The 13,413-nt window shown below is 46.5% G+C and overlaps 1 protein-coding gene and 1 long non-coding RNA gene across 2 annotated transcripts; one reads left to right on the top strand and one right to left on the bottom strand.

Moving 5' to 3' along the window:
- Positions 1-338: 338 nt before the first annotated feature.
- Positions 339-1,475, bottom strand: LOC307041639. The gene is made up of 2 exons (XR_013808835.1): positions 705-1,475; positions 339-486 (listed from the first exon to the last, which is right to left on the bottom strand). It is a non-coding gene; the product is annotated as an uncharacterized lncRNA (long non-coding RNA).
- Positions 1,476-8,187: 6,712 nt separating this feature from the next.
- LOC307040038 (thiol S-methyltransferase TMT1A-like) lies at positions 8,188-12,766 on the top strand. Its single transcript, XM_079682544.1, has 2 exons — positions 8,188-8,799; positions 10,585-12,766. Exons 1-2 carry the CDS (start codon positions 8,305-8,307, stop codon positions 10,816-10,818), a joined length of 729 nt encoding a protein of 242 aa, XP_079538670.1. The 5' UTR covers positions 8,188-8,304; the 3' UTR covers positions 10,819-12,766.
- The last annotated feature ends 647 nt before the right edge of the window (positions 12,767-13,413 follow it).

Below are 13,413 nucleotides of genomic sequence, written 5' to 3' on the forward strand. Positions count from 1 at the left end.
CATATCTAAATTGTATAATTTTATTTTTCGTATTTGGGATTTCTCTTTTGTCCACTCAAATACACTTGGCCCTTTCTCTTTTCCATGTGGAAAATGGCAGCTGCATATTCTGCTTTTCTCATCTGCTCCCTGTCTGCTCATCTACGATGAGAAAATTATATAATTAATTACTAATAATCATTTAAACCTGTTATTACCAATATTTCACAAATTCTTCATGTAAACTTAAGAGCACAGCTGTATGTTGAGTATGTCAGCTTTGCTTGGTTCATCTTACTGGGGGGGGGGGGGGGGCTGCTACATGGATGTCGGTGCAGTCCACAATAATTTTGCAGCTGAAGGCAGAATGAATTTATTATTGACTCAGAATGAAGCACAACTTCATGTCATACAATACATTGACTTTATTTGTAATTGTGTAAAAAAAATATGAGCATTGATTAGCAAGCAGGACCTGGCAGGAACAGAGAATGGTGATGGATGGAGCTGGGAAGAGAGAAGAATAAAGAAAACAGATCAACTTTATTATCGGATATTAAAAATTCAATTTCAAAACAAGTTGCCGCTCCTACAGTTTTCTAGTGTGTAAAGATGATTTCACATGACCAATGCAAAATATCACACAATACATGTGTGTCTCTGAGGGGTGCATTGTGCCTTTGATGTATATAAATAATATACCATAACCAAATACTATTACGTACAGTGGAAATCAGGTTACCAGAGCAGGTCAGACCAGTGTGCATGTTCCTCAGGGTCTCAGCAGTTACAGGTGAGGTAAAGAAAATAAAAGAGAAAAAGGTCAGTAACAACACTTTAAAGTAACAACACTGAATAATTATCTCTTTTAATAATTTTCTCTCAGTAATCACTCAACTACTGTCTATCCAACAAACAGATTGACTCACTCTCACTATCATCACAATGAAACACGTCCAGAAGAATGTCATGCAAAGCTGCCTGCCTTCCTTCCTTCGACTCTCCCTGAACTGCCTGATCTTTTAATGGTCAATGTTAACCATTTGTGCAGATAGCATTAAGTAGAAAAGATCGCTGATACTAATGTGGCCTTAGCCTACCTCCCGCCCCCTTAGCACCTGGTGGAGGGGGCGATAGGCTACTCTTCAAATGTTTCACAAAATACTTACCATCATGACTACTCTTACTGTTTAACATTTTGGTTTACTTCATGTTAAGGCTAATACAAATGACAAGGCTAAGTAATGTAATATAATGCTAACTAACATGCTCGCTACTAGCTAGGTAGCTAACTTGACTATGTTCCATGCAAAACATGTATATTACCTGATATGTTTGGTCCAACGACTCCTGGTCCTTTCATCAGACGGGAAGCGATAGAACGAGCAAGTGGTATGATCTCTTTTGTGATTACAACCTCGTACAAAGCACACAGGCATCTTGTAAAAGTGAATTTATTGGAGCAATCTCTTATATTTATTAGAGGGAATAAATCAGTCTTCTTCTTCCTCTTTGCTTTGCGAGTCACAACCAGTCTTGGAGCATTATCGCCTATGACATCACTTACGCGACCCAGAATGCATTTGGGATTTGTAGTCTTTCTAGTTGCGTATTATTCATAGTCTTATATTTCAGCATTTTTACGACAAACTGTGACTTTTTTTGCATGGAAATGATTGTTTAAGATTGACAAACATCATATGTGTCATTCGTGGCACAATTCAAACGGGATCAAAAGATAACTTTTCTCTCTCCATTGACTTCAATGTATAATTTTCCGCTTCCGGGGTCCCATGGAGGCTCCCGGAAGGGGAGGGACTTCGCCTCTCTATTCAAACGGGATCGAAAGACGTCAATGTATAATTTTCCGTTTCCGGGGTCGCATGGGTCGGATGTAGATGGGCGGGACTTCGCCTCTCTATACCTCAACATGGGCGGGAGCTCAACATGGGCGGAGCCTCAACCTTTGAGGCACGTGACGTCCCGACTCCCGTGCCACAGCCTATGGCCACAGCCAGTGTGTGCATGACATGCTGGTAGACAGTTAGACATGTCTTTTCCAAGTCTCTCACATATGGTGTTGATGGGGACATATCTCTCTCTCATTTCATGGCCTGCATGCATGTACACTAGAGATGAACCACACATGTATTTGCTTGTTGTGTGACACAACAAGTAGTTTGTACAGAATAGGAAAGACATTTCTAACTGTATACCAGCATGTCATGCACTCACTGGGCTGTGGCCCAACAAGTAGTTTCTACAGAATAGGAAAGACAACAGCATTCACCAAACTCAAGACCCCTCTGAGCGAGCTCAAAGATCTGGCCCATGTTGGACTCTCTGCCAGCTATGAAGAGTCTTTGCCAGTCGCAAGAGAATTTGCAATTCTGCTATATGGAAAAAATAAAAAGGACTGATGTGCACAACTTGAATGAACTGAGTTTCATAAATGCATCAACAACAGATGCAGCCTCGGAAAATCTGCCGCCAACAGAGGATGCATTTCAACAACATGTGCAAAGAGCAATGTTTCAGACAGCGATATGGTGCAGGGGTTAAGTTGGGATTTGATATGTGGGGGGGCTCGGTGTGGGGGGAGGGGGGTGTCGAAGATCACATGATTTGACCTTAAGGGCTATACTGTATATGAGGCATAAGGCTGGAGCCACACAAGGACGATAATGCAAACGGACCGAAAACGATATCAAAAAGTCTTCCGTCCACACGCAACAGGCACCAGAAACGTGTCCGTTCACACGAGACCACTCGAAAGCGCTGGAGACGCTGTAGAACATATGCCGGGCCTGTAAGTGGCAATGTACTCCTGCCACAAAAGCAGCCAAGAAGACTTCCCGCGCATGGTTGCCATGGTTGCCCTTCTGTTTATTCTCCGCTGTGGACGCTCTGGCACTTTTTCTCCCTCCCCGAGGCAAGCGTGTGCTCCTACTGTAAATATCTCCGGTAGTCCACCAGCAGATGAAAAACACCCACCTCTCCGCGTCTTCCAAGGGCCGTGCGGCAGAGTTTCCGTTCGATTTTTTTTCCGCCGGTCAACATGTCCATTAGAGTTTAAATCTTCCGGACAAAATTAGAAAAGTGCCGGTCAGACACAACAAGCAGTTTGTACAGAATAGTAAAGACATGTCTAACTGTATACCAGCATGTCATGCACTCACTGGGCTGTTGCACAACAAGTAGTTTCTACAGAATAGGAAAGACAACAACATTCACCAAACTCAAGACCCCTCTCAGCGAGCTCAAAGATCTGGTCCATGTTGGACTCTCTGCCAGCTTGGAAGAGTCTTTGCCAGTCGCAAGAGAATTTGCACTTCTGCTATATGGAAAAAATAAAAAGAACTGATGTGCACAACTTGAATGAACTGAGTTTCATAACTGCATCAACAACAGATGCAGCCTCGGAAAATCTGCCGCCAACAGAGGATGCATTTCAACAACATGTGCAAAGAGCAATGTTTCAGACAGCGATATGGTGTCACCAGGGGTTAAATTGGGATTTGATATGTGGGGGGGGCTCTGTGTGTGTGTGTGTGTGTGGGGGGGGGGGGTGTCGAAGATCACATGTCTTGACCTTAAGGGCTAGCCGCTATACTGTATATAATAATAATAATAATAATAAATAATAGATTTAATTTGTTAGCGCTTTTACAGGTGCTCAAAGACGCTTTACAGATAATAGTGAAGAAAAAAAAGAAAAGAGAAGAAAGGAACAACAAATAAATATATAGTTAAAGTTAAAGTCAAATAATACTAGTTTTTTGAAGGTGGTGAGGTCGGTGCAGTCTCTGATGGGTTGTGGGAGTGAGTTCCAGAGGGAGGGGCAGCGAAGGAGAAGGCTCTGTCCCCCCAGGTCCGGTGATTGGTGCGGGTGGGGATGGATAGGAGGTTGGCTTCTGATGAGCGGAGGCAGCGGGAAGGGGTGTGGTGGTGCAGCAGGTCTGTGAGGTAGGGGGGGTCTGGTTGTTGAGGGCTTTGTAAGTTATGAGGAGGACTTTGAAGTGGATTCTTTGACGGACGGGGAGCCAGTGGAGGTTCTGGAGGATGGGAGTGATGTGGTCTCGGGAGCGGGTGTGGGTGAGGAGGCGGGCAGCAGAGTTCTGGATATCCATCCATCCATCCATCTTCTCCCGCTTATCCGTGGTCGGGTCGCGGAGGTAGCAGTTCCAGCAGAGAGCCCCAAACTTTCTTTTCCCTGGCCACATCAACCAGCTCTGACTGGGGGATCCCAAGGCGCTCCCAGGCCAGAGAAGAGATATAATCCCTCCATCTGGTTCTAGGTCTACCCCTTGGTCTCTTCCCAGCTGGACGTGCCTGGAACACCTCCCTAGGGAGGCGCCCAGGTGGCATCCTAACTAGGTGCCCGAACCACCTCAACTGGCTCCTTTCGACGCGAAGGAGGAGCGGTTCAACTCCGAGTCCCTCCCGGATGACCGAACTTCTCACCTTATCCCTAAGGGAGACACCAGCCACCCTGCGGAGAAAACCCATCTCGGCCGCTTGTACCCGCGATCTCGTTCTTTCGGTCATGACCCATCCTTCATGACCATAGGTGAGGGTAGGAACGAAAATGGCCCGATAGACAGAGAGCTTTGCCTTCTGGCTCAGCTCCCTTTTCGTCACAACGGTGCGGTAAAGAGACTGCAGTACCGCTCCCGCTGCTCCGATTCTCCGACCCATCTCACGCTCCATTGTTCCCTCACTCGAGAACAAGACCCCGAAATACTTGAACTCCTTCACTTGGGGTAAGGACTCATTCCCTACTTGGAGTGGACAGTCCATCGGTTTCCTGCTGAGAACCATGGCCTCGGATTTGGAGGTGCTGATCCTCATCCCAGCCGCTTCACACTCGGTTGCGAACCGATCCAGTGAGTGCTGAAGGTTGCAGACCGATGAAGCCATCAGAACCACATCATCTGCAAAAAGCAGTGGTGCAATCCTTAGTCCACCGAACTGCAGACCCCCTCCCCCACGACTACGCCTCGAAATCCGATCCATGTATATTACAAACAGGATTGGTGACAAAGCGCAGCCCTGGCGGAGGCCAACCCTCACCTGAAATGGGTCCGACTTACTGCCGAGGACCCGGACACAGCTCTCGTTTTGGGAGTACAGAGATTGGATGGCCCTGAGTAGAGACCCCCTCACTCCATACTCCCGCAGCACCTCCCACAGTGACTCCCTGGGAACCCGGTCATACGCCTTCTCCAAGTCTACAAAACACATGTAGACTGGATGAGCGTACTCCCAGGCCCCCTCCAGGATCCTTGCGAGAGTAAAAAGCTGATCCGTCGTTCCACGACCAGGACGGAATCCGCATTGTTCCTCCTCAATCTGAGGTTCGACAATCGGCCTGACCCTCCTTTCGAGTACCTTAGAGTAAACTTTCCCGGGGAGGCTGAGTAGTGTGTTGCCTCGGTAATTGGCACACACCCTCTGATCCCCCTTTTTGAAAAGGGGAACCACCACCCCGGTCTGCCACTCCTTCGGTACTGTTTCCGACTTCCACGCAACGTTGATGAGACGTGTCAACCATGACAGTCCCTCAACACCCAGAGCCTTCAGCATTTCTGGGCGGATCTCATCCACCCCCGGGGCTTTGCCACTGTGAAGTTGTTTGACGGCCTCAGTGACCTCCCCCCGGGAGATTGGTGTCGATCCCCCGTCATACTCCAGCTCTGCCTCTAACATAGAGGGCGGAGTTGTCGGGTTCAGGAGTTCCTCAAAGTGCTCCTTCCAACGCCCTAACACTCCATCAGTTGAGGTCAACAACGTCCCATCCTTACTGTACACAGCTTGGATGGTTCCCTGCTTCCCCCTCCTGAGGTGTCGGACAGTTTTCCAGAACAACTTTGGTGCCGCCCGAAAGTCCTTTTCCATGTCTTCTCCGAACTTCTCCCACACCCGCTGCTTTGCCTCGGCCACGGCTGAGGCTGCTGCCCTTCGGGCCTGTCGGTACCTTGCAACTGCCTTGGGAGTCCCCCGGGATAACAAATCCCTGAAGGCCTCCTTCTTTAGTCGGACGGCTTCCCTGACCACCGGTGTCCACCAGGAGGTTCGAGGGTTACCGCCCCTTGAGGCACCTAGGACCTTGAGACCACAGCTCCCCGCCGCGGCTTCGGCAATAGAGGCTTTGAACACCGACCACTCTGGTTCAATGTCCCCAACCTCCACAGGAATGCCCGAAAAGCTCCGCCGGAGGTGTGAGTTGAAGGCCTCCTGAACTTGGGCCTCCTCCAGACGTTCCCAGTTCACCCGAACTACACGTTTGGGCTTACCAGGTCTATCCAGAGGCTTCCCCCGCCACTCGACCCAACTCACCACCAGATGGTGATCAGTTGACAACTCCGCCCCTCTCTTTACCCGAGTGTCCAAAACATACGGCCTCAGGTCCGATGATACGATAACAAAATCGATCATGGACCTTCTGCCTAGGGTGCTCTGGTACCACGTACACTTATGAGCATCCTTATGTTCGAACATGGTGTTTGTTATGGCCAATCCATGACTAGCACAGAAGTCCAGTAACAAACCACCACTCCGGTTCAGATCAGGGGGGCCGTTCCTCCCAATCACTCCCCTCCAAGTGTCTCCATCATTGCCCACATGTGCGTTGAAGTCTCCCAGCAAGATTAAAGAGTCCCCTTCAGGAGCCCCATACAGGACTCTTTCCAGGGTCTCCAAGAAGGCCGTATACTCTGAACTGCTGTTGGGTGCATAAGCACACACAACAGTCAGAGTTTTCCCCCCCATAACCCGCAGGCGTAGGGAGGCAACCCTCTCGTCCACTGGGGTAGACTCCAACAACGAAGCACCCAACCGGGGACTTGTGAGTATCCCCACACCCGCCCGGCGCCTCACACCTTGAGCAACTCCGGAGAAGAATAGAGTCCAACCCCTATCCAGAAGTAAGGTTCCAGAGCCGACGCTGTGCGTAGAGGTGAGCCCAACCAGATCCAACTGGTAACGCTCCACCTCCCGCACAAGCTCCGACTCCTTCCCCCCCAGAGAGGTGACGTTCCACGTCCCCAAAGCCAGCTTCTGTCGCCCGGGTCTGGTCCGTCGAGACCCTCTGCCTTCACTGCCACCCTTCTGGCAGCGCACCCGACCCCATCGCTGTTTCCCGTAGGTGGTGGGCCCGCGGGACGGAGAAGCGGAGGTGTTGCCCACGTCGCCTTTTCGGGCTGTGCCCGGCCGGGCTCCGTGGCAAGCCCGGCCACCAGACGCTCGCCGACGAGTCCTCCTTCTGGGCCTGGCTCCAGAAGGGGACCCCGGGCTTCCTCCGGGCCGGGTATCCTCACTTCGTGTGTCGTCTTTCATGAGGTCTTGTGAACCAATCTTAGTCTGGCCCCTTGCCTGAGACCAATTTGCCATGGGAGACCCTACCAGGAACACAAGGTTCCAGACAACACAGCCCCCAGGTTCATCAGGGCACACAAACCTCTCTACCACGGTAAGGTGCTGGTTCTTCAGAGAGGTTCTGGATATGTTGGAGTTTATTGAGGAGGTTGGATGGTATGCCATAGAGGATGCTATTGCAGTAGTCGAGTCATGAAGTGATGAATGCATGAATCAGGATTTCAGCAGCAGAGGAGGAGAGTGATGGGCGGAGACGGGCAATGTTTTTGAGGTGGAAAAAGGCGGTCCTGGTGATGTGATTTATGTGGTGGTTGAATTTGAGCTGACTGTCGAAAACGACTCCGAGGTATGAGGCCCTAAGATATGAGGCCCTAAGGCTGGAGCCACACGAGGACGATAACGCAAACAAACCGAAATCGATATCAAAAAAGTCTTCCGTCCACACGCAACAGGCACCAGAAACGTGTCCGTTCACACGAGACCGCTCGAAAGCGCTGGAGACGCTGTAGTACATATGCCGGGCCTGTAAGTGGAGCCAAGAAGACTTCCCGCGCATGGTTGCCATGTTTGCCCTTCTGTTTATTCTCCGCTGTGGAAGTTCTGGCTCTTTTTCTCCCTCCCCGAGGCAAGCGCGTGCTCCTACTGTAAATCTCTCCGGTAGTCCAGAGTTTCCGTTCGATTCATTTCCGCCGGTCAACATGTCCATTAAAGTTTAAATCTTCCGGACAAAATTAGAAAAGTGCCGGTCAGAGGTCTTCTTTGTTATTTATTGAGCTTTAAAACAAATTGATAACGACTCTATATAATATTTTTTGTCTAAAATAATTTTATTTTGAAATAGTTTCAGAGCTTCCTGTTTCGAATGCACAAAGACAGCAGCAAGTTCTGTGGACAGTTTACTTTGCTGTTGTTGACGGACTTATTCGCCACAGGGTCTAGAGCGGAAAAATGGCTCTCATAATGGCATTTTGCACTTTAATCTTCAATGTTTTATGCTTGCCTCTTCATCTGATCAAAGCACTCGGCATGTATGAAATATACAAACGTGTTTTCCCTATTTGTTGGTACCGATGTTCAATAATGTACAACAACAAAATGCACGACAAGAAGAAGGAGCTTTTTCGCAGTCTACCCGAGTTCAACAGGCATGGCAAGCAGCTCACTATTTTGGAGATCGGCTGTGGAACTGGCACCAATTTTCAGTTTTATCCACCCGGATGCAAGGTGATCTGCACTGACCCCAACCCTAATTTCAAGAAATACCTGCAGAGCAGCATGGAAGGGAATGACCACATCACGTTTGACAGATTTTTGGTGGCGTCGGGGGAGGACATGGGGGCTATTGAGAGTGAGTCGGTAGACGTTGTTGTGTGCACCCTGGTGCTCTGCAGTGTCAACAACATCCCGAAAACCCTGCAGGAGACACGGCGCATGCTGAGACCGGTAAGACCCTGACTCCTGAAATAAGAACAAGTCCAAAGTAAATTCACTCCCATCCAAAGTCAATGCCTGTATTTCTATTGAGGCTACTGTTCTAATGCTGCGTAACTACTGGATTAATCATTCACCAGTGGAGATCAAAAATGTGCTCACTCAACAAACAACAAGCAAAGAAGTCTACATTATTTATATATTTGTTTTAACCCATGGATACACAAAAATTAAGAGTAGCAAAAATGATCCCTAACACATGTCACACATCACATTAGCCAAATTAAGATTGTTTAATTCCATAGGTTGTTATCAATTCATTTATCACAACATTTAACCTACCTGCACTATTGCTTCTTGATGCCTTTGACCTGTATGGCGACATAAATGGTGCCCTTATCTTTTTACTTTATATATATTGAAACTCAGTAGTTCAATTCAGAATGTCAAGTTTAATATAAATATTAAGCCTGTGTTGTAATTTAATTTCACTTAATTCTCCTCAGATATGTAAGCCTGAGGCAAAACAATTTAACAAAAAAGCATTCATTATAAAACATGAACTATTTCTAGGGGACATAGGTGAACCACATGTATCAGCACATTATACACAACAATTATATATGGATGCACTCATGGTTTTATATAAATTAGTGCTTACTTGATCATTTTTCTGTAAATACACAAAACATGTGTGTGCTATAATGCAGGGGGAGGCCACATATGGTCTTTAAGACTGGATGGCTGAAAAATATTGCTTGTATTTCCAATGATTTCTTCTTTAAACATGCATTTAGGAAAATGCACCAGTAATGCACCGGCAACCCCCATATATTATATTATATATATTAGTCAATGTATTGAACATGTCAGAAACAAAACAAACAAAATAATAATTATAATTATAATAATTATAACAAAGAGAAGCAAATAAAAGGAAAAACGTTCAAGGTACAAAAAAACAAATACATTCTCAAATAGTCTTTGTCATGTTCAACAGGGGCAAGAAGAAGCTAAAAAACTTTTCGTACATTTTTCTTGAAAATAAAAGATTAGGTCTTCGTCATCAGCATCCGTGATATTGGATTCATTGTTTTAAACAAATTACGGAGCTCCTAAAGGTTCATGGAGGGGGAAAAAAAGTATCTTGTGTGAACAAAATACTTTCTCGTTCGCACGAGAAAGTTACCGGTGCGCCAAGTAGGAAGTGGAGCACAGAGGAGACAACCGTTTCATTGCAGACTGTTATGTGTATGTGGAGAAATGGCATTGCATAGCAGGGGTGGACTGGCCATTGGGAATACCGGGAGTTTTCCCGGTGGGCCGGTGCTGCGCGTGAGCCGGAGGGCCAAAAAACATTTTTTTTAAAAAAGAATTCTCGATGTAGTGGTATAGTCCTGCCGGAGTGCACCGGTACGAACGACCAAAAACAAATGCCCTCACACACACACGCCCTGGCGACCGGACATATTCTTCATAAAACTAATGATATGGTGTAATAATCGGGCAGTTCGATGTGCGAACGAGAAAAGTATCTTGTGCGCACGAAAAAGTATCTCGTGCGCACAAATTAATAAAACGTGGACTCGTTTTATTTATTTTTCTCTCTTTGAACCCTCCAGGGCTCCGTAACAAATAAATAACTTTGACAAGAAATAACAAGTATGAGTTCACAGGTCTTGCTCATAACCATTCAGGATTTGGTTTCTAAATAATAGTTTTAGTTTAGATAAACTTGCACAATATTTCAGTTCCATAAAGTACACAGTGTGGAAATAACAAATATTTGCTTTGCAGGGTGGAGGCTTATTTTTCATGGAGCATGTTGTTGGAGAGCCCTCCACCTGGACCTACTTCTTCCAGCATGTTCTTCAGCCCCCTTGGTACTACTTTGGGGATGGATGTGAGATCGTCCGGGACACGTGGAAACCTTTGGAGGCAGCTGGATTCTCCGACCTCAAGCTGAAACATGTGGAAGCACCACTCCTGTTCCTTATCAAGCCTCACATCATCGGTTACGCTGTGAAATAAATGCTGTCATTAGCTCTGCATTACACATGAATATATAGTAAAGCGCTTAATACCACCCCCCCCCCCCCCCCCCCCCTTCTCTCTTTTGTGATATGATAGATCATCAGTGATGGAGATAATGCCAATCACTTTCATACTAATTTTTATTTTTGTATATTTAAAAAAAAAACTTCAGTGTTTGTGTTTTGAAAAGACACATTAAATGAACACATTGAATAAAAACATTTCATAGATGGCATCACTGATGCAAATTAGTCGCTTTTCGGCACCTCCCGCTTTTTTAACGCTGATTTGAACCGAATAGTTTTTGTTTTGGGGGGAGGGGGGTCCGACTCACGGATTGACGGACAACTTCTCATTTCAAACATAGACGTATAGCCTATTAACGGCCGCCAAATTATATTTTTGTATCCATCCACGAGCACGACTAGTGGACAATGATCCCTCGCTCAACGCTTCCTGTACCTGTTCGCTCTGCTATCGCGTGAAGGGTCTGCTAACAAGCGACCAACAGAAGACAAACAGAGGAGTCACATGTTGTTGCACATCAGTCATGTGCAAATGCAGCGCACTTCTGCGCTGTAACGGCCCGTCTACACTACAGGCATCAAAAAATCTTGAAGCTGGGCGTGTCTGAAGCCTGGCGATTTTTTGCGACCAACAACCAATCACATGAATCTCCCGCCCCCGACATACAAAGCAATAGCAATGTTAAAACAAAGTAAACTGGATATAAACTCTCCAAACAGGCGAAAAACCTACCAGTTTCACCCACTGTCTCTGCCACCTCCCTCCATGCCTGGTTCCTCCAGTTTGTATCCCGGTAAATAGTTCTGGTCGTAAAGAACCGGGTGATTTGCTACCGTAATATCTCGTTTGGAATATGAGGAAATGAACTGCGGTCTGGCTCTCCGAGCTTGCACGCGGTTTGATTGGCTGCGCTTGCACTGGCGGGATTTGCATAAACGGGATTTGATTGGCTGATGCCAAGCATCGAGCCTCAAAAGTTGAACATTGTTCAACTTTTGATGCCGATAGATGCTCGTGATGCTTGCAAAGCCATGCCATGCTCCCCACAATGCAGTTCGGCGAAGATTAAAAATCTTCTACGTCACCCCATTCAAGCGAATGGGCGAAGCGTTGATTAGCATTTTTCGATGCCTGTAGTGTAGACGGGCCGCAACCCCGCTGCGAGGCTCCGGTGAACTAATGCTCCGGCCATACCTCATTCACACCAACGGTGTTTCAGGGCCGGTTCGGAGCTGGAGCTTGAAAAGCACCGGGTTTTCCTGTTCACACCGCAGCGGAGCAGCCTCTTAGCTCCGGAATCCGGTTCGTTTCAAGCACCAAAAAATTGTCCGGCTGGAGCAAAAGTACCGCATACGTCACGCTTACGTCGAGGCGGGATCAACTCCTGAACAACAACAAAAACCCCGTGTTTTACACAACGAGCAACAGTGGTCCACTGAAGAGACCAGCTACCTACTGGGAATATTCTTCGGAAGAGTTACAGAGGAAGCTGGAGCACAATCGGCCATTGTTGTTGTTGTCGGTGTCAGCTGTGAGGGGTTTCCGCGCGGTTTGGCTTTATGAAGCAGGCACGCAAACAGTTACGTCATGACGCAAACGATGACGCAATGACGCACCACCAGTCGGACTCTGGGCGGTGTGAAAAGAGCCTGAGCTAAACCGAAGAACCGGTTCTGAACCTGAAAAGCTCTAGCACGGAGCTTGAAACGTCGTTCCAGGGCCGGTTCGGAGCTAGAGCCTGATAAGCACCGGTCACGTCATGACGCAGCAGCAGCACAAGTCGGTTGCGTAAAGCAGTAGAAACACTTTCGCAAGCAAAGGAGAAGAAGAAGAAAAACTGAAGCCCTTAAAAAAAAAAAGCCCGTCAAAAGTGTATAATATCTACCGGTAAATAATAATAAAAACCCTTGATTTATAACTTAACATCTCTGTCTCTTCTTGATCTGAGTCTATTATAAAGAATAGCCAGTTAATTGAAGCATTATACAGTTCTGTTTTATATGAGTGTTGAGAGCTGTATGCATAAATCTCTTAATTTTGCCCTCAAAGTGCACCAGATTGATGCATTTAACTTACATTTAAAGAAAACAATCTTCCCGGGGGAGCATGCCACGGACCCCTAGAGGAAGTGAGGTCCCCCACAAATAAACAGGTTCATATGGATAGGATACTAAATAAGTTTGCACACTCATTATATACAACGATAATATATGTTTCATTGTGGAGGACCCCCTGTTTTGTGTGTCTCCCACTTCTTAAACCAAAGTTACACCCTTGATAATATCTACCTGTAAATAATAATAAAAACCCTTCATTTATAACTTAACATCTCTGTCTCCTATTGATCTGAGTATATTATAAAGAATAGCCAGTTAATTGAAGCATTATAGCACAGGCCTTTGTCAGATGGTATATTACACTGTTTTTTTTCTGCTTTGAATAGTTCTCTATTTTTCACCATACCTGTGTTTGCATCACTGATTCAATACAAAATGAATATTTTAAATGTTTAATCTTCTATATGTCACTTCCCATTTCCAAGATGCTATGCTGTTACATAGATAA

Source organism: Notothenia rossii (genome assembly GCF_949606895.1).
Source record: "Notothenia rossii genome assembly, chromosome: 5".
NCBI lineage: Eukaryota > Metazoa > Chordata > Actinopteri > Perciformes > Nototheniidae > Notothenia > Notothenia rossii.